The 22,292-nt window shown below is 36.1% G+C and overlaps 1 protein-coding gene across 2 annotated transcripts in view; it reads left to right on the top strand.

Moving 5' to 3' along the window:
* The first annotated feature begins 371 nt into the window (after positions 1 to 371).
* LOC145256436 (dynein regulatory complex subunit 7-like) overlaps positions 372 to 22,292 on the top strand; it is a 284,758-nt gene continuing 262,837 nt past the window's right edge. Inside the window, exon 1 of one of the 2 annotated variants that reach the window (XM_080115340.1) lies at positions 372 to 824. In XM_080115340.1, the coding sequence (XP_079971466.1) occupies positions 559 to 824 (266 nt within the window). In that variant the 5' untranslated portion in view covers positions 372 to 558. Of the gene's footprint in view, positions 825 to 11,110; positions 11,342 to 22,292 lie in introns of those variants that run through there. The other variant, XM_080115341.1, reaches the window with a different exon arrangement.

A 22,292-nucleotide genomic window follows, 5' to 3' on the forward strand; every position in this document is an offset into this window, starting at 1 on the left:
ATGGCCTAACAAACTATCAAAAATAAATGTTAAAAAAAAAAAAAAGTTAAAAAAAAAAAAAAAAAAAAAAAAAAAACAACAACAACAACAACAACAACAACAACAACAACAACAACAACAACAACAGCAGCAGCAGCAGCAGCAGCAGCAGCAGCAGCAGCAGCAGCAGCAGCAACAACAACAACAACAACAACAACAACAACAACAACAACAACAACAACAACAACAACAACAACAACAACAACAACAACAACAACAACAACAACAACAACAACAACAACAACAACAACAACAACGTCTACTGGTTTCGATGCCGTTGTCGCCTAGCAACAAATACTTTTCTAAACGTTGTTTCACTGTCGCCTAGCAACAAACATTGTTTATAACAATGTCACACCCGGGATTGCTTTCTTAGTGAGTACGTTAACATTCACAATGTTAACAAACTATATCCTAAGATAAAACTAGAAAAAGACATTTTTTTTTTTTTTTTTTTTTTTTTGCTTTTGTTTTTCGTCATTCCTGCGATTGTTCACAGTACTGAAAGGGTCCGTAAACATGGAACAGGAAAGCAGTACCGGTAATGAAGATACGAATGTGGGTGGCACGGGAGAAAAAGAAGGGGCAGTCATTGTCGACAACAATAGCAACATGCCAGAAGAAGCACATTTGACGGATGACCGACTGGCTGCAACTGATATGGAAGACAGTGACCAACGGGTACAAGATGGATATGTAGGCGAAGATGAGGGCAATAAAGATGACCAATCGGGGGAAAAAGAACGACCTAAAATTACATTCGCCAAGCCAAGAAACAGCCACAGGTGAGAAGAAAACTGTTTTTCTTTTTCTTTTTTTTGTTTGTTTATATTTATTGTTTTGATTGTTGGTTTTTGTTTTGTTTTGTTTTCTTTCGTTAAACTTTAAATGTTGGTTAAATCCTGATCCAATATTTAGAGTGCAGCTGTATGGCAGATTTATGTTGTTTAAATATACTAGCGGGACCTGTGGAAATTCCACAGCATTATTTTTCATATGTAATATATTGCTGCTAGGCATTCTGTGGGCGTTCAGCGTGAATGGAGGAGTGGAGGACCCCGCGGTATTATTGTAGCACTTTTGTTAAAATTTTAAAATTATTTATCTAAGTAATCTGGTTAATGTAGTGTCAGAAGATATCCAGTTATTACAATTTATTTCCAATATCCTTACAGGAGTCTGTAACATATTTCCATTGTATGAACGCCTAGCACAAATGGAAACCCCAAAATATCATTATATCATCTTTAGACAGAACAGGTACTACCCTTGAACCCTAGACAGAGGATCAAGAAGGTGTATTTTTGTTTCATATAAGGTCCAAAAGTGGCATCATTTTTTTTTTCTCATTAAAATTTTTTTTACATTGCGTCTTCGGTGATCGGGAGATCCTATTTATTAAAAAGGAGGATAGAAGGTGATAAAATATCACAAACATTAAATTAGCAGATCCATAAAGTAAGTTAATGTTTGTAATATTTTATCACCTTTTACCCTCTTTTTAATAAATAGAATCTCCCGATCAAATAATTTATAATCTGGAAACCATGACACCTGTACGTACGTTAAAGGTACTACGGTATTAATGTATAGATGTGTGGCATGGTCCCTGGCATTGGTAGAGACCATTTTGGACAACTATTGTGTTTGAGTATAACCAAGAACCACTCGGACATTTAATATAAATTGGGTATAAAATTTGTCGTCAGGGGCGCGAGTTCCATTATAGAAGTGTTGATTTAATTCGAATAAAATAAAGTATGAATCAGGTGCGCTTGAAAGCCAAATTACAACGCAATATTAGGAAAATAAACAAATATTTTACTTGTTTGAATTTATAAAATATTTGTTTATTTTCGTAATATTGCATTGTAATTTGGCTTTCAAGTGAACCTTGATGCGTATTTTATCTTTATTCAAATTAAATCAACGCTTCTATAATGGAACTCACACCCTTGGCGTTAATCTCGTGTAGGCAATTCACCATTCCAACATCTGCAAATACAACCGCTGAGATACAACGCGTGGACCTTTACTAACTTTTCTTTCTCCAATTTTACAACATGGCAAGAAAGAAGAAAAAAAAGAAAAAAAAAAGATGTACAAAATACCGAGGATGGAGTTTGACTCCGAAATATATTTAAATTATAAATTTCAAGCAAGTAAAATATTTGCTTATTTTCGTAATATTGCGTTGTGATTTGGTTTTCAAGTACACCTGACGCGAATTTTATTTTATTTGGGTATAAAAGCTGTTTTAGTTTTAGTGAAAGAATTAAATGAAGGATGTATGGGGAAAGTATTAGTAAGTCGTATTTGTGTCTCATAGTTAATTTAGTTAAATTTACTGAAATAGAAAATACTTTATAATTTAATAATCCTTTATTTTAATTCTTTATCTCTTCTTTGCATGGCCGGTTTTTTATCTGCATTTTATTTTTTTATCAGCATTTTCTGTTTTATTCTTTAAACCTTCCTGTCTATCTAATATATCAATCTACCCAAACTTTCATATCTTGTATGCATATTTACTTAAATTTTACTATATGAATTTACTTTTTTTCCCTGAAATTGCAGATACCGGCCATCTTCTCCCCTTAAATAATTTTTATTTTTTATCTTTATTCTTTTCTTATTCCTATTTTATTTTATTTTATATTATATATTATATTTTATATTTTAATTTTTTTTTATTATATTTTACTTTTTTATTTATTTATTTATTCTTTATTTTCTATTTATTTATTATATATTTATTTATTTATTTATTTTTATTTTCCTTTTTTATTTTTTATTTTCCTTTTAGTGTCGTATTTAATAATTTAATAATCTCTTGCTGACATTTTTTTTTAAAGTGATAACCTGTACATTTCAGTTGACCTATATTATTTTGCCCTATATATATTTTTGCGCCTTTAACATTTCCTGTCTGGGTCGTTTTGACTTTTGTTTCCTTTTATTTTATATTTAACTTTATCATTTTTTTTTTCTCTCTCTCTCTCTCCCTTTTCTTCTTAGATCTTTTTTATTTATAGTTATGTCTCGGCAGTAGAGTGAAAGCACATCTTATTTTTCTTTTATCAATATTATTTTTTCCTTGTACACATGGTTGTGAATTATTCCATGGATTTCTGCCTTTGGATTATTATGGACCATCTTCTTCCAATCACGGGATTTCCTTGGATTTTACTTGAACAAATGGAAATTCTTTTAACTTTCTTGAAGTTTTACATTTGGATTTTTCCGTCACTGGATTTTTTATTTTCCACCAGACTATCCATTCATGTGTAATCACCTTTTTCTTTACCATATTCCCTCTGCTTAACTTATTTTGTTTTCAAGTAAGATCTTTGACTTACTTGTTGTTTCATCAAATACTTCTGCATGCAAAATCCGATCCCGCATTTTGCTAATTCCTACCCTCTCATGAGAAGGAGAGTATTTCTTCGAAACTCTGCGGATTAAGGACTATCCATTTATCTAGTGTTTCCTTTTCAGATTAAATATGTTTTTAACTCATTTCAAAGTGTTTTTTAACATATTTTATTAACTGTTTGCTCATATATATATATATATATATATATATATATATATATATATATATATATATATATATATATATATATATATATGCCCTCCAAATGTTAAAATTTACAAAAATACTAATGTTCCTATGTTACCGTGTTGCCTGGAATATATATTCTAAAATTCATCATGATGTGTTCATTAGTTTAGAAGATTATTCTGTAGATAAAAATATATAAATACATACCCGACTTTATATACAGGGTGCCCGTAAATTCTGGACACATATAAGGATTGGATATTGTTAATTTAATCAAACGAAAGACTAAATTCAATATTTTTAACTGTTGATTTTTCCTCTACAGATGTGACATGGTCCCTTCCTTTACCAGATCTTAGTCCTCTTGATTTCTTTTGCTGGTTTATATCGAATGAGAAAATGTTCCTAACAAAATCACAAATCCAACATGATTGACGATGAATGCTGAGCGAATGTGTCAGATTGAAGACAGTGTGGATTTTTTGGTGGAATGCATCAATATTTGCGTTGAAAATAATATTGAAATCATATTAAAAATTAAAGGATGTGTCCTTTTCTTTCTCCACAAGAGGCTGACCTCTCAGCATTAATACTACTTGAAAAATGAATAGAAAATTATTAAAAAAAAAAACACAAGTCTCATTCGAAAAATGTGTATTACACCGAAAGTCCCAGAAAAAAATAAAAGAAAAATGATATCAATCATTTAATAAACTATTTCATAACATTATTTTTTTTTTTTTAATATTTTCAAATTTATCTTATGAAATGTTTTTCAAAGATGTGACCAAATTCTTTTTGAAGATTTTGTTTTAATAAAATCTGCTTTTTTACTCACGAGCCTAGATTTTATGGATACCTTGCATATACAAATGATAATAATTATTGTAGCTGATGGATTATAGACGGTAGAAAAATAAATAAATATGTGCAAACCAAGCGATTTAATAGAATATTCTGATTGCTCTTATGCCACAATTAAATCCTGATATTGAATTCCTGTTTCAGTCACCAAAATTATTTAGATGAAAATATTTTCGACAGTACTCCCAAACAACTTTTATTTATTTAAACTTTTTAGTAAATAATAATAATTCTGATTTCACTTATGAACGTCTCTAAGGAAAGGGATGCGATTCATTTCCATAGGATTTCCCTTAATCCCGGCTTCAAACCAGGAGCTTCAAGGATCAAAGGTTTTCCTAAGGATGTTGGTGGTACCTATAATTGCAGAGGTTTGAAGGCCGCCTAAAACATCAGGGATTTGTAGTTTTTTCAATTGTCCTTCCAGACGACTTGATACTACTCCTAGTGTACCAACTACGACCGGGATTATTTATGTTTTAACCCCTTGTATATGCCTTATCTCCAAGGCCAATGGAGTACAATTGCTCCACTTCTCATTCTCCTTCTCTCTCACATTCCTGTCACAGGGTACTGAGAAGTCTACAATCTGCCAATTTTTTGAGACCTTGTCAATGACGACCAAATCCGGATGATTATGTTCCAATTGCTTGGGCGTTATGCCACTTTTGTCCCACCATACCTCTACATTGCCATCCTCACTTGTTCTCACTTCATCAGGCACCTCCTCAAACCATTTTCCAGCACACTTCACCTCAACCCTCTTACACACCTCCTAATATATCCGGAGTCCCATGCGATCGTATCTTTTGCGATACTCTCTCTGGGTCAGTCCACTACACCCTGCTGCAAGGTACACAATTGACTCTGAGGTCTTACCACAAATCCAGCATTCTGCAGCAATTTCCTCTCCTAGAACCACTTTTTTGAACAATCGTGTTCCTAATGTCTGCTCTTGTGCTGCACAAACAAAAGCTTCAGTACTCTTAGCCAAATACCCAGCTCTAAGCTATTGCCATGATCTTTCATTAGCCACTTCTGCTATATCCTGGAAGAACCTTCCATGCATTTTCTTCCTAGCCAGTTCCTCTGCCCTTTCTCTATCCATACGTTTCACATAATCAGCCTTGGTCTCACATACCTCCACTTCATTGGCCACAACCTTAAGCATCCAGTCCCCACTTCTAACCACATACTCCTTCAACATCTCCTCGGTTCTAACACAATCTTTTACATTTTTCAATCCTCTCCCACCATCTTTCCTCTTTTGACACAACCTTGCTACGCTACTTCGAATGTGAAATATACCAAACATTGCTAAAACTTTTCTTGTTTTGATATCCATGGCATGCAAATCCTTGTCAGACCATTCTAAAATTCCCGCACTGTATCTCAAAACACTGACTGCACATGCATTTACTGCTTTCATTAGATTTCCACCATACAGTTTCGACTTTGCAATTATTTTCACTCTTCTTAGATACTCCTTCCTGACTTTTTCCTTCATTTCTCTGTTCATGATGCCTACACCCTCCAGCACTCCCAAATACTTATATCCTGTACCTTCTATTTCTTTCATGATTTCTTCATTTGGCAGCACTATTCCATTCGAATGAACCTTTACTCCTCTTTTCATCACCAGCACCACACATTTACTAATCCCAAACTCCATCCCAATGTCTTCTGAGTATTTCCCCACAAGTTCTACCAATCTCTCCATTTCCTTTTCATTTCTACAACATATTTTCAAATCATCCATAAACAGTAGATGGTTGAGGCGTCTGTCACCAGATCCAAAGTTATACCCCAGTTTTTCTCTCTTCAAGAGGATGCTCAGTGGCATCATTATCATTACAAAAAGAAGTGGTGATAATGAATCTCTTTGAAATATCCCTCGTTTAATGCCAACCTGCCCCATCTCCTCTCTGTTTGCTGTCAGCACCGTTTTTCATTGAGCCATACCTGTCTCCAAAAGCCCTACCACATTCTCAGCAACCTTCAGCATCAATAGTATTTCACGTATCCATGAATGAGGAACCATGTCATAAGCCTTTCTGTAATCGATCCATGCTATGCTTAGATTTCTCTTCTTCATATCCTGCATTATTGCTTTATCAATTAGTAGTTGCTCTTTAGTACCTCTCGAGCCTTTCCGGCACCTCTTTTGTTCGTCAGGAAAAACACCATTACTCTCTAGATGTTCATAAATTTTCTCCGCAAATATTCCAGTCAACAGTTTCCACATCAATGGCAGACATGTAATTGGTCTATAATTATTGGCATCTGTTCCTTTTGCAGGATCTTTCTTAATCAGTAATCATCCCCTGTAAATTGTTTTCTTTGTTTTTCTTTCTTTTTTTTCTTCAAGAAAGAAAAAAAAAAAGAAAGAAACCAACATTCTGAGGATGGAGTATAGCTCCAAAATATATTTCAAACAAGTAAAATATTTTTTTTCTTAATATTACGTTGTGATTTGGCTTTCAAGAGTACTTGATGCATATTTTATTTTATTCAAATTAAAATCAACGTTTCTATATGAACTCACACCTTTGACGTTAAAAAAATGAATATTTTTTTACCCATTAAAGGCTTTTTGCAATAAAATGATAAAAAAAAAAAAAATTATATAATGAGAATTTTTAGTCACATTAATCATAATATTTTGTGGTCAGAATTGCGTGAGCCTTTTCAAGTCTCACACAAAAACATGTGTTCACATCTCAAGCTATATTACTTGTCACATACATACGCGCACACAAACATACGCGCGCACGTCCACACATGCACATATATTCACGTTCGCGTACATACACTCACATTCACATGTATACACACAGACGTTAACGTACTCACACACGTGCACAGATACGCACATACACACACGCATGGACAACGTCACTTCCCTTTTCAAAGGAAATCCACACATGCGCAAAAAACTACCGGAAACAAGTAGATCTAGCAGAACGGAAACCATATTGTATGTCACTAAGAAGGTTATTTTTGCTGAGATGGTTGATTACTTCTCTATTTAACACAGATTCCAGCAACTTACTCATGACGCACAGCAGACTTATTGGCCTGTACTGAGAAAGGGGATGAGCGATCACCTGAATTTTTAAATGCAGGACATACTGACAAAATTTTCCAGGGTGATGAGAAGCAATTCTCCTTAAGACAACGTTTAAACAGTTTTGTAAGGATGGGCGCTAGTTCTGGTTGAAGTCTTTTGAATACTATAATTGGAATACCGTCAGGGCTGGTTGCTTTTACTGGAATCAAGGTTTTTGATTAGCTTGGCAACATCACATACAGATATTTGTATATCACATAGCGTGTTTTCTGATACAGGAGGAAATATTGGGGGTTGGCGGCCTTGGTTGCAAAGGGTAGAATTAGCTGAAAAGTTCTTGGCAAATAGTTTGGCTTTGTCTGATGCTGACGAGATTACCTCAGGTCCATTTATGATAGTTGGGATAGAACGCACGCTTCTGTTCAGGATTCTGTTTGCTATTTGCCAAAACTGGTGGGTACCAAGCCGCTGCTCAGCTACTTTGGACTTGACGAACTGAGCATACAACTCTCTTGCGTTCTTTATTAATTTTTTACAGTGGCTGCTGGCAGTTCTGAAAGCGGCTTTAGTCTCAGTATACCTATTACGTTGAAAGCAATGGAAAAAGTGATTTCTGTATGCAATAGCTGCAGCACATTCTGGAGAGAACCACGGCTGCCTGTTAGGTTTTTGCTGGAATTTTTTTGAGAGTATGAAACGGTCTATACCTACAATTAACCATTCCTTCAGGTCTGATACTATGGATGACACATCCTTTTTAAACATGGAAACCAGAGGTAGATCTGATATAAATGTACGGAAGCTATCCCAGTCAGCCATAGAGTATCGATATACTGTACGAAGGAGAAGTACATCCGAGGACATTACATTTCATATTTGTCTTAACTGATAGAACAGAGTGATCGGAAGATCCAAGTGGAGACAGAACGAAAGCTATACACAGTTCAGGGCAAGTTGTGAGAAAAAGGTCTAGGAGACTTGCATACTGGCCGTCGGTATCGGGCACATGGGTGGGTTCGTGAACAATCTGAGTGAGGTCATGACAAGCCAGGAAGAAATGGATTTCAAATCTCGAAGTTGTGAGAAGTAGTCTCTGCCTGTTTCTAGCGGCTGCAATACAAAACCTATCTAAGAACACTACCACACACACCAAGTGCATTTATGTAAAATTAAAAAATATCATCCTAGCCATTTTAGAGTCCATAGAAACTCACTCACTCACGTGCACACACAAAGACAAAGTGTGTTTTTCACACACACACACACACACACGCACACGCACAGTGCCTTTTATATATATATATATATATATATATATATATATATATATATATATAATTAAAAATTTCAAGTATCAACATAAAATTTTATAAGGAGATATGATATTTTATGTATCAATTTTCAGAAATTCAAGAGTACTCAATACGTGAGTAGAGCTAGCTTGTAAGTTATGAAATAGATTGCCATATATATTTTCATATTGATTTCATAAATTGCTCCAAACAAGGTATTACGCCACTTAATGTAAGGAGCTAAAATATATAAAAACTAGCCAATGATAAACGAAAGCAACAATTCTTTCTCCTTTGTCAGAAACATCGCTTATGGAATGTGAGGACTGAAAGACAAAATAAAGGAAGCGAGAGTTACGAAGTTGCCGAAAGTAAACCCGAGATCTACTTGCTATTCTTCATTACATTTACAATATGCATTCAAAGAATTTCCAAATATGATGGAGTACTGCTGCCACATCTGGGCAGGAGCTGCTAAAAACAGCCTATCCTGCCTTGACAGAGTACAAAATAGGATTCGTGGCTTAGTGGGGGATGCCCTTTTCTCTTCCCTGCAACCTCTCTCCCACAGGAGAGACGTAGCGAGCCTGTCTTTATTTTATCGTTACTTCCATGGCAAGTACTCGTCTGAGCTCCAATCTCTGGTCCCCCTCGCCAATCGTAGATTCCATGAACAAAGCTTCTGTCTTAGAAGTGCACACCTGTGGAACTCTGTTCCGGTTGCCTGTTTCCCACCTGACTACAACCTGGATGTCTTCAAGTCCAACATAAACAAATTCCTGATGAACCACCCCTTTAAGTAAGACACTTTATCAAATCTCCAATACTAATGTACTGTACACGCAATAACCCTTATCCCCGAGTGGCGTCTGGGCCTTGATAAGTGGTGACTACCTTGTAAAAAAAAAATACAATTCGAAGTTATAGACGCTAACACTGATATTGTCACTGTATGTAATAAAGACGTGTTAGGTGCGGGACCACAAATCAAATCAATTAAGTTAAAGAAGCAACGTCGTTTCTGCAATATTCCTTTGTGTTTTGGAGCAAAACCTTTTCCAACTTTGCATGCAACCACCGAGCCTTGCTGCGCCAGGTGTTGCGTGTCAAAAATTCCTAATATCCCGTAGTTTAACAAATAGCTGTAACCAATAAGGAAAACTTTACGAAAAACTTTTTATCAGACAACGCTCAGGCATAGCTTTAATGAACTCTATGCACACGCTTAACTCGCTTATTAACAACTAGCAGGGAGACCCTATGTTGCCCTGGAATGAATGAAGATCAACGAATGTTTCACTGTTCCATATTTTATTGTCATCGAAATCGGTAAAATCGCCCATTTTTCAGTCCTCTCTGCAATTACTTAGTTCACAATACACTGTAATCTACATTGCACCGTAGAGAACCTACTGTTGATTTTATAAAATTATTTTTATATAAAATGATTTGAATTAAAGCTTAAAATGCAAATATCAAATATCATGGTTCAATTGTGCTCTAAATAGAAACATTCGTTTCGAACGCGCATCTGTCATATCAAAGAACTTACTGTTGATTTTATATGCTGTGTCTTCCTACTTGTGCAGCAACAATGGCTTGAATTAAAGTTTAAAAATGTAAAAGTCAAATATGGTAAAATTCATATCAAAGAGCCTATTGTTGATTTTATGCGTCGGACCTTTCTGCTTGTGCGATAATAACATTTCTTAAATGCACTTATGGTGTTAGGCTGTATAAAGAGTTAACTTTAGTCAAAATCTCCTGTTCCTCCTTTCATCGGATTTTTTTCGATTATCAATTATCGATATTAATCAAAGACATTCTGATGCAAAATCTATCTAAAAAGACTGCCAGGCACATAAAATACATTTGTGTGAAATTTAAAAAAAATCGACCCAACGGTTTAGGAGAGCATAGGGAACTCTTTCTCTCTCTCTCTTTCTCTCTCTCTCTCTGTCACACACACACACACACACACACACACACACACACACACACACACACACACACACACACACACACACACACACACACACGGTTCCTTTTATATATCAGTAAAGAAAACAATCTGCAGCAATTAGCAGTTACGGGTGCTTCTGCTGCTTTCAAACATATACGTCCCCATCTTTTAACAACTATCATTCAAGTATTGTGACGTCACATCGCTTTGGACAACTAACGTTTGTTGTTTGTGACGTCATCCATTTTCAAATAGAGATATATAATTCTTGGTAATAATCATTAGATTCATAACAAATACTGATCCCTGAAAAATCTTTCAACACTAACAGCTTTTGTTTTCCGTCATTGTTGCTATTGTTAGCAGTACTACGGAAAAGTATCCACAACCATGGAACAGGTAGGCAGTATGCTGCCAGAAAATAGGCACGTGGCAGATGACAGACCACGTGGATCTGATAATATGGAAAATTCTAATAAAAATGCTGAATCGTCAATACTTAAAGTTTCTCAAAAACATGCAATCACCACACTGAAACCAAATCCCAGGTGAGGAGAAACTTTTTTTGTTTGTTTATTTTTGTAATTTTGGTTGCCGCTTGTGCAGAATAGATTTCTAAAGAATTTGTACCGGCGAAGTTTACCCTTAATACGTTCTTGCGCAACTAGATTCCCGCAGGTATCATCCACCACCACCCGAATTAATAAAAACAAATAACTATATTTTGGACCAATCAGAGGGTTTTCTGAATTTATTCAAAAGTGGCCCTTCTTGAGCCACACAAATCCCGTATAAGGCCAGATTTTTCCTTCAATGAACATTCGAGTTAAAAAAAAATCCCCAAAAAACATTTATTATACGTCAGCCATTAATTGCTACAATTCTCAACTTATTCATTCGCACTGTCAAGCATATACGCACGTTTGCAAAACACACACACACACACACACACACACGCACGCACGCACGCACGCACGCACGCACTCACGCACGCACGCACCCACGCACGCACGCACGCACGCACGCACGCACGCACGCACGCACGCACGCACGCACGCACACACACACACACACACACACACACACACACACACACACACACACTTCTTGAATTCTTTCGTTGTCGTCTGCTAATTGATGCTGATTTGTAAACAAATGTATAAACGCATACATTTTAACGCTTATAACATTTCTCACTGAATTTTTCTACAGTTTTTTAAAAAAATTATTTTACAAAGGAGTCACCAGTCACCACTTATCAAGGTCCAGAAGTCACTTGAGAATGAGGGTTAATGATTGGATTGGTAAATTGGATTACTTAAGGGGATGGCTCATTAAGAATTTCGATTTTCAAAATATGTTGTTTTAAGCAAAAACAACAGTACTTACTTGTTATGTTGAAAATGGTAATATACCCCAAAATGACTAAAATTTATCGAGTATAAAATTATTGATACTCTTGCATAATTTGACCCGAATTCTCGTGAATTCCCGTCAAGCATGCATCGGGGAGACCGGCAATTATCGGATGTCAATTATCGAGCAGCGTCGTAACAGGTGCAGCCTAATGAACCCCCCCCCCCCCAAAAAAACGGAAAAAATGAGTAGAAACCATTGTTTTTTATTTGAAAATTATATTTATCGACTACAAAATTTCGTTCTAATAGTGTAGAAGTGCCAAAAGCAATTTTATGGAAAACTGAAGATTGCAACAGTACTGTAATGGCCGACGTTTTGTTTTAGCTGATGGCGATAGGCTTAAAAAAAAAAACAACAACTAAATACACAATAACAGTTGTTCTACTCCATGAATTTTCGTAATTTTTGGATATATTACTATTTTCGACGTGGCAATTAAGTAAGTACTGTTGTTTTTGCTTGAAATCACATATTTAAAAAATCGATCTGACAACACTGTCTTAACAAGCGCCGAAGTGATTAATAAATGTAATGCTCATTTGATGTGCATGGTTTTCTTTGTCGAAAAGTTCAGTGAGAAATTTTATAAGCGTTAAAATTTACAAGTTTATGCATTTGTTTACAAACAACATAAATCAGCAGACGATGATGAAGGGATTCAAGCAGTTTGCGTGGTTTTAAAATATAATTTGCATATGAGAGGAATGGCTGCGATAAAAAAGGACGGATCACGGAGGAGACGGGGCCGAGTGGGCAGCGAATAGAACACGGAGGAATTAAGAAGTCGAGCTCGAGCTTATAACGCGAATGTCGTGGGAATGCTGCCATTTTTATTTATTCATTTTTTTTTAATTTTTAATTTTTATTTTTTTTTAAATTAAACGCTGTTATGGGCAAGAAATGTAAAATTAATGCGACCAAAAGGAGAGTCGATTCTTTTTTACAACTGGCATCGGCATGTTTTGGAGAAGTGTTTATACAACCCGAGAGGCAAAATTTCTGAAAAATGTTCTTGTGTTGTAGAAAAATTTAAATTACGATTCGAATCGAATTTCTTGAGAAATGGCGTCGTCATGTTATGGAGAATATTAAATTACGATTCGAGTCGGACTTTCTGAAAAATGGCGTGGTCGTGTTATCGAGAAGTTATTTAAATAACGATTCGATAGACAGTTTGAAAATTGGAGTTGTTATGTTATGAGAAGATTAAATTACAATTCGAGTCGGAAATTTTTTAATGTTTGAGGAACTAGTTGTGCCTAGCCGTGTATTGAGGGTTAGTTAAGTCTGGCCGTGTGTGATGTAAGGTCTATATGATGTGAGATATTCTTAAAAGAGCAAGGTGGCGTGAGGTTTCATAATATAATTTGCATATGAGAGGAGTGGTTGTAAGAAGGCGAATTGTGGAGTAGATCGGGTCGAGTGTTTTGGCAACTAAGAGAACACGCCAGAATTAAGAAGTCGAACTAAAAACATGAATGTCATGGAAGTGCTATCATTTTTTTTGTGTCGCGCTTTGTACTCAGATGGATGCTTGCACAAATCTGGTTGCGCAGGAACGAGTTTAAGGGTTTTCCTTTTGGACACCAGAGGGTAAACTTTACCGCTACGAATTCCAATAATTGTGGAAATTCATGAGTCTTGAGATGTGTAGCTATTCACACTCTTGGCTAACGGAATAAACTTTTTTTAAAAATTTTTTTATTTTTTATTTATTTATTTTTTTACAAAGAATTGATTGTGTATTTTCTTCTTGATAGTTTAGAAGAGGATAATGTCTTTATTATTTTTTCAGCTTTTTTTGTGGCACAAGGAAAATTGTAAATGGAAGTGAACATCGATAAATTGATGCTGATCGTCAATTTTCGTGCTTTTATAAGATTTGAACAGATCAAACTGATTCTTAATGAACTAAACCTAAAACTTAGGTTAGGGATAAATATTGATTAGGGTTAGATTAGAGTTGAGTAAAAGCTAGATTTTAAAAAAATCCGTTCGATATAAATTCTGTAAAAATACAAAATTTTTATTTATTTTTTCGATATTCTTTCTGGGGGAGTATTGCCATTTGAACATAGGGTTAGGGAAGTTTATTTACTTCATTAAAGAAGAGTGGGGAGATTAACCTATTGCCTTAAGATATCAACCTTGTCTTGTCCGTTTATCTATCTATCTATCTATCTATCTATCTATTACATGGAAGGGTTGTCCCTTATCATGTAAGTAAGAAGGCATACTAGATAAGTGGAAATGATATGAGGATAACGTTAGAATCGAACCCTGTAGGCAAGTGTTAAAGATAATAATGGAAAATGGAATGTTAGAAATTAAGTCCATTGTTAATTCTATTAGAAATAGTTAAATATTGTTTATGTTGGGAAAAGAGTTGATTTTCCATTCTTTTAGAAATCTAGATATTAAAAATGTCAGTTAAAAGAATGGACAATGCAAATTAAAATATATTGTTTAAAAATAGGTTAGAATTATAATTGAAGATTCTTTTGATGGCCAAATGTGTGTTTGGACAAATATATGTACAGCCACGTGACAATTAGTCACGTTTGAAAACCACACTTGTGACGTCATAAACAAAGGAGAATTCTCAATATAGGATTCTATGGGTTCGGAGTTAGAAGTCAGTTGGAAGACAGAGTTGAGAGTCAAGAGTTGATGAGAGAGAGAGTCAATTGGAGAGGAGAGCTCCTTAGAAGCGAAGGGTAGAAGATTAGACCACGTAGATCCAAGTTGGAATTCCTGATGTCACCGATCGGTCGATTTGAATAAATAACCAAATATGTTTGTAACTGTTCGTCTCGTCATTTCTTACAGCAAAAAGGTAAATGTGTTTTATCATCATCTATAACGAACTTTGTGTAAACCCTTCCAAGTTATGTGTCCTCCCTCCATCATAAGTAAAGTATCTCCTCCTCCTCTCTATGTGTGTATAAGAAATGTTGTTGCATATATCATGCAGTCTGTATTAATAATATGAAGTCTCCAAGAAGCATCCCAGTCTGATATAAGTGTCTTCTCTCATTATCATCGTCATCTGCTCAGAGTCCCTGTATTACATGTACCCGTTATATGTCCCCAATATAAGCCTCCTGCTATACAACATATCTATCTATCTATCTATCTATCTATCTATCTATCTATCTATCCATCCATCCATCCATCCATCATCATCATCATCATCATCATCATCATCATCATCATCATCATCATCATCAGTGCTACAATTTGTCCGTTCCTTTACAACTGTTAGAGAATCATTAGTAACATCTCATTTTAGATAACACCTAATTGATAGAACCCTATTCCAAGTTAACAAAAACAGAAGTAGCAGCAACAGCTAGCAACAAAAACAACTAAAACAGCAAAAGCAGAGAAAACGATTTCAGTAAAATATTCAATTTTGATTGCTTAAATACTTAAATTTTGATTGCTTAATTAGATCCCTTCAACCAATCAGGAATAGTCGTCCTGGGAGCCGATCACCTGTAAAACATTTTCATATAAGCAAGAACCCATGCTCATCAAAGGGAGAAGGATCAAAAATCGTCAAACGAACTTATGTCAATCAAAACATGAATGCTCAGACACTAACAAACAACCCAAATTAATCCTGACCGTTGGACGAAGGATTCTCAACAACCAAGAAAATTCACAGTTAACGAATATAACGAATATAACGCAACCTATCAAGGAATGTTTCTTCAGCACTCGGCAAACGAGAATTATCTATCAACAAGATGATCATCACAGACAAAATGAACTGATAACATCAGCTCTCGAGAATCAACTATCAACAAATAATTCACAATTCCGTTATCGTAATCGACAAAATGAATTAATAACGCTGTAGCAGCAGTTGCGGTTGCAGACGATCGCGGCGGTAGCAGGAGCAGCAGCAGCAGCAGCAGCAGCAGCAGCAGTGACAGCCACAGCACACGGCTTACGATTTTGAATTTTTGTTTGGGTTAAAAGCTCAGCGCTGACTGGTGTAAGCATTCAACTTCCTTTTTGGCTTGCCCAATCAGAGACCATCTCTCAGACGAGCTGAGCGCATGATAGAAGTTGATAAAAGGGTTAACATATAGCCTACTTTCTCTTTACCAGCCAGGAGACCAAAGCCAGTTGACCCTTTTCATGGCACTTTTCCTAAACCGAACTTCTCTCTTGGGGTTCAACCAACCCCCTTGGGCTGTCGGGCCCTGGGGTTCCAAAACAGTAGCATGGACTCCACATGGCTGCTATAGCCGGGAAGACACATGTTAACTTACTATAACACATACGCACGTACACACATACATACATGGCTCTGACTTTATAACCGATGTATGGTAGGCATTGTTCATAAATAGACACTTTTCCTTTTCTTAGGACATTCATTCATTCTTCATAAATGAGCACTTTTCTTTCTCAACCAACAGGACATTCATTTAACATTACGTTGGGTTTCTAACCTTTTCTGTTTTCGTACATATTTGTGGATTTATTCCATTACTAACACTCTTCTCTTTTCCATTTCTCGTTTATTAACACGTTAACCAAGATGATCAATAAAGTTGCTTTTGAAAGTCATAAAGAGACTTTATCTTTCTATTCTACAAGTATTCGCAAACAATTAAGAAATATCTCTTTTCTCTCAGTGTAACAGAACCGCTCGCACTGGTAGCAGCAGCCGCATAACACATATGTAAATGACCGAGCAGCGTGCAAAGTGACGTCACAGCGGAGGAAGAGAAGGGAAAATAGAGAAGCGAGAAAAGAAAAGCACCACATGACGAGGACCAGAGAAGAAATTGAGTGTCAAGGAAAATGAACGTTTGGCCCGTGGTGGCGGGAGACTTTTAACTACATGGCAGACGACATAAACTGAGAGGCTTTTAAAACGAGAAGCAATGCGTTATTTTGGAAGAACCATGAATAAATGCATTTTATTTCAACTGAAAACAAAGCTGAGTCAAATTTGTTACTTTTGTTTTCCTTCGACTGTTTCAGACGCAACGTGTGGGCCCGAATGTTAAAATGTAACGACACCGTTTAATGAAAATTAACGACTGCGCTACAAGTAGACGAGAATTTGCAATCAAAGCAGATACAATATTATTTCAAAATAAACAAAAGACAAATGTCTAAGACTTCCTACGGACATCTCTCCTCCTAGATTCGAACCCCACTCGTGCCACCACAGCTATCAACAAACTGAGACCACAAATGCGTTATCTTCAACGACAAATAAATAGATAACCCCAACCAATTAAGAAATATCTCATTTCTCTCACCAGAGCTGGTTATTTGCGATTAGAGCCCCCCCCCCCACACACACACACCAAAAAAGAACAAGAAAAAAAAAACATACAAGAAAATGACCGAGAATTATTAACGCAGCAATATTGCTATAAGTTTTATTTCAAGATATGTGTCAAAACAAAATTTCTCTGTCATTCAACAGACGATAATTTTTCTTCCAATTTTGTCAAAAATAAACGAAGGATTATCGAATTATTACCACTACTATTGCTACTACGTTATCAAGCCATGAATCAAAGCAAAATTGCTTTTAACAAAATCAGTGATCAGACGATAATTCTGCTTTCAATTTTATTTGAAAATAAATAATTGAATACATGATGACTAAATTGCCTAATTGTAATTTCGTTACCGACGAGGGTCTGTTGCGGTGATTGGATCGCAAAGATAATCTTACGAACGTTAAAATACAAATGACTTTAAATGTTTGCTCTCTTTTCTTCTCGGCATTGTTAAAATTTGCTTTTCTCCTCAATATCAAAACTAACAACTTTTAGCATAAAGGTATCAAATCAAATAATTTTCAGCCAATGGAAATATTTCCAAACCTAAGATAAAGTAACACTTTTTCGCGAAAGTAATGAGCCAGTGTGAAGTTGGAAACTCCTTTAAAATGTCATACCTCATACCTTTTTCCAAAAATTGCAAGGTTGTGGAACTCTCTTCCTGCTCACTGGTTTATTTCTACTTACAACCTTGGTCTTTTCAAGACTAAGGTCAATAGGAATATATATATATATATATATATATATATATATATATATATATATAATAAATTCCACAGCCAAACAACGCCGCAGCTCACAAGAACTATGACAGTCAACGAACCGGAAGTCCAAGACTCGAGTTTCGCCCTGAGTTCGGATGTGTCTAACTGATGAGCCCAAATGAGGGCGAAACTCGAGTCTTGGACTTCCGGTTCGTTGACTGTCATGGCTCTTGTGAGCTGCGGTGTTGCTTGGCTGTGGAATTTATCATACAATCTCTCACATTCTGAAAATCCTATTATAAGTTGCTCGTTGGGTTAGCATTGCTGGACAGCGTCGTCCCTTTGAGTTAAAATCCTACTTGTGAGACATCGGCAAGGGTTATTGACTGGTTGGACGGCCGCGTCCCTTGTTGAGACGAAGTGGGTTCATTTCACAGTTGGATTTCGATGCGGTTTACTTGATCTGTGTTGGTTAATAGAAATTCTTGTGTGCGGGGCGTTTGCTCAGTTGGTAGAGTGCTTGCCTCGCATGCAAGAGGCTCGGGTTTCGAATCCTGAGTTCGGATGTGTCTAACTGATGAGCCCAAATGAGGGCGAAACTCGAGTCTTGGACTTCTGGTTCGTTGACTGTCATGGCTCTTGTGAGCTGCGGCGTTGTTTGGCTGTGGAATTTATTATACAATCTCTCACATTCTGAAAATCATATATATATATATATATATATATATATATATATATATATAAGAGTAAGTAGTTAAAAATATATTAAAAAACACTTTGAAAAAGAGTTAAAAACATATTTAATTTGAAAAGGAAACACTAAATAAGTAGATAGTCCTTAAACCGTGGAGTTTTTTATTTTTATTTATTTATTTATTTTTTTTTACACAGCCATCACCACATTATCAAGGCCAAGAGGCCACCCGAGGATAAGGGTTAAAGAGTGTACAGTAGAAATTGGACAATATAGTAATTGTTAGTAATGAAAATTCAGTAAATTTGTTAACTTATGTGGAACGGCTCATCAGAAACTTGTTTATGTTAGACTTGAAGACAATGATATTGTAGTCAGCTGGAAAGCAGGAAAACTGGATACAATTCCATAGGTGTGCAGTTCTAAAAAAGAAGCTTTTTTCATGGAATCTACATTTAGGTTTAGGTACAGATAAAAAAATGGGGGAAATTGTTGATAGTGTTTTCTGCTAGACGGATGTTTCTTGTGAAAGTTTTGCGAGAGGGGACCATAGATTGGAGCTCAGCCGAGCACTTGCCATGAAAATAACGATAAAGCAGAGACAAACTCGCAACATCTCTTCTGTGAGAAAGAGGTTGCGGGGAAGAGAAAAGGACATCTCCTACGAGGCTACGAAGTCTATTTTGAACTCTATCAAGGCAGGACAAGTCCTTTCTAGCAGCTCCTGCCCAGATGTGGCAACAGTACTCCATCCTTGAACGTACCTGGCTCTTATATAGATAGAGAATTGCATCAGTAGTGAGATATCTACTGGATCGATAGAAAGATCCCACCATTTTTCCAGCGGCCTTGACAACAGATTTGATGTACGTGTTCCATTTAAGATCAGAAGTAATGGACAAGCCCAGAAGCTTGTCAAAACTTGAGGCCTCCTGAAGACGAGAGCCATTCATTTCAATTGATGCCAGATCTGGATCAGAATGTTGATGATGTAAAGAGAGAAACTTGGTTTTAGATGCATTAAAAGTAACCAGCCACTCCTTTCCTCATTGTACCATGTGCTCAAGATCAGAGGAGAGAGAATCGGAGAGAACTTGGTTGTTTACTGTCTTAGATTTGCTACAATAAATGGCAGTGTCATCAGCATAAATGTCTATGAATGATGTAAGGATGTGATTTGGAAGATCATTAATGTAGATCAGGAAAAGAGTTGGGTCCAGGATGGACCCCTGAGGGACTCCAGCATTAATACTGTGAGCTTCTGATTTTTGCCCCTCAACTACTACTCTTATGAACCTATCAGAAAGAAATGATGTAATAATTGAGAAGACATTTCCAGCTATACTATAGCTAGAGATCTTGTGAAGTAAACCTTTATACCATATCCTATCAAAGGCCTTAGATATATCAAGAGCAGTTGCGCTAGAAAGGTTGTCTCATTTGCTAATCCTATGAGATATAACTGTAAGCACATCTGCTGTAGATCTAGCAGAACGGAAACCATATTGAGTGTCACTAAGAAGGTTATTTTTGTTGAGATGGTTGATTACTTCTGTATTTAACACAGATTCCAGCAACTTACTCATGACGCACAGCAGACTTATTGGCCTGTACTGAGAGGGGGATGAGCGATCACCTGAATTCTTAAATAGTGGGCATACTGATGAGATTTTCCAGGGTGATGGGAAGCTATTCTCCTTAAGACAATGTTTAAACAGTTTTGTAAGTATGGGTGCTAGTTCAGGTGGAAGTCTTTTGAGTATTATAATTGGAATACCGTCAGGGCCGGTTGCTTTACTGCAATCAAGGTTTTTGATTAGCTTGGCAACATCACGTACAGATATATGTATATCACATAGTGAAGAAATACTTTCCTTCTCATCAGAGGGTAGGATTTAGCAAAATGCAGGATCGGATTTTGCTTGCAAAAATATTTGATGAAACTACAAGTAAGTCAAAGATCTTACTTGATAACAAAAAGTGAAGCAGAGGGAATAGGGTGAAGAAAAAAGTGATTTCACATGAATGGATAGTCTGGTGAAGGGTAAAGTATTCAATGACGGTAAAATCCAAAAATGCAAATCCAAGAAAGTTATTTAAATTTCCATTCGCACAAGTAAATTCCAAGGGAATCGCATAATTGGAAGATGGTCCAAAATAATCCAAAAGACAGAAATCCTTGGCATAATTCACAAATAGGTATAAGGAAAAGGGGAAAGAGTTCCAATAATATTATTAAAAGACAATTTTTGATTGCCGCATGTGCATTAAGCTTTTTCGTATAATAAAAGCAAAACTAATTCTGGCAGCATTTTTCTGGAAAAGTCCGAAAGCAATCAGCTTTGATCAATGTGGAGTTTCTCCTTATATCAGACAATTGCTACTTAATTTGGACAATCCCCTTTTTATGGGGAGCTGGTTTTCCTCACAACATCTTGGGGAAACAAACAAAAAAAAAATCCTGCCCCGCAGTAAATAAAATACTGCCCCACAGTCAAAGTTGACCTCATTAAGTACGGGCACCTGCCAAGTTTTAATACTTAAATAAATTCAAACATGTTTCCATTACTATTTCGTGGTGTCCAAGTGGTTAATGTTGCACGTTTTTTTTACACTTTAATTTCCAACTTCGACTCAAGGGTTTAGGTTCGATCTTTCATACTTACCTACCAAAACTTTTTGTTTTATTTTACCCCCCCCCTCCCCCGACACGTTGATGCCTTATCTAGATTGAGGTTTCATGGAGAGGATAAGGACAAAAATGACGAGGAATTTGAGGACACATTCCTGCACCGTAGAAACCGATGTAATATCTGTAGATAAAATGGCTACTGAAACTACAAATGACCCTGTGTTAAACAGAATATTGTTGAGGATAAAAGAGAATCGCCGAGGAAGTTGTTCAATGGCTGAAGGACCATTCAAAGAAATAAGACATAAACTGACTATAGAAAACGGGGTAATATGTAATGGAGACTTGGTAGTTCCCCCAGAAACACAGAGGAGACACATTATAAAAAGTGTACATGATGATGTACATTGTGGAGTGGCAGCTATGCAAAGAAGATTAAAAAGAGTTCTACGTAAAAAGATGCAGAAAATACACAAAACTCAGGAATTTCAAGCAAAAGAAAATACATGTATGGCCCCGAGAAGCAGAACCGTTGAGCAGAGTACACATAGATCATGCCTATGTCAATGAGATAGGACTATTATTAATATTAGTAGATGCATATTCAGGTTGGCCTGAAGTGGTGAGAGTACCCGATAAAAAAGTACCACCGTAAAATATTAAGAGTAATATTTTCGAGAAATGAGATACTGAGTGACAGATAACGTGCCAGAATTTGCGAATGCTGAT

Source organism: Euprymna scolopes, chromosome 32 (genome assembly GCF_053919585.1).
Source record: "Euprymna scolopes isolate OS-2025 chromosome 32, ASM5391958v1, whole genome shotgun sequence".
Lineage (NCBI taxonomy): Eukaryota > Metazoa > Mollusca > Cephalopoda > Sepiida > Sepiolidae > Euprymna > Euprymna scolopes.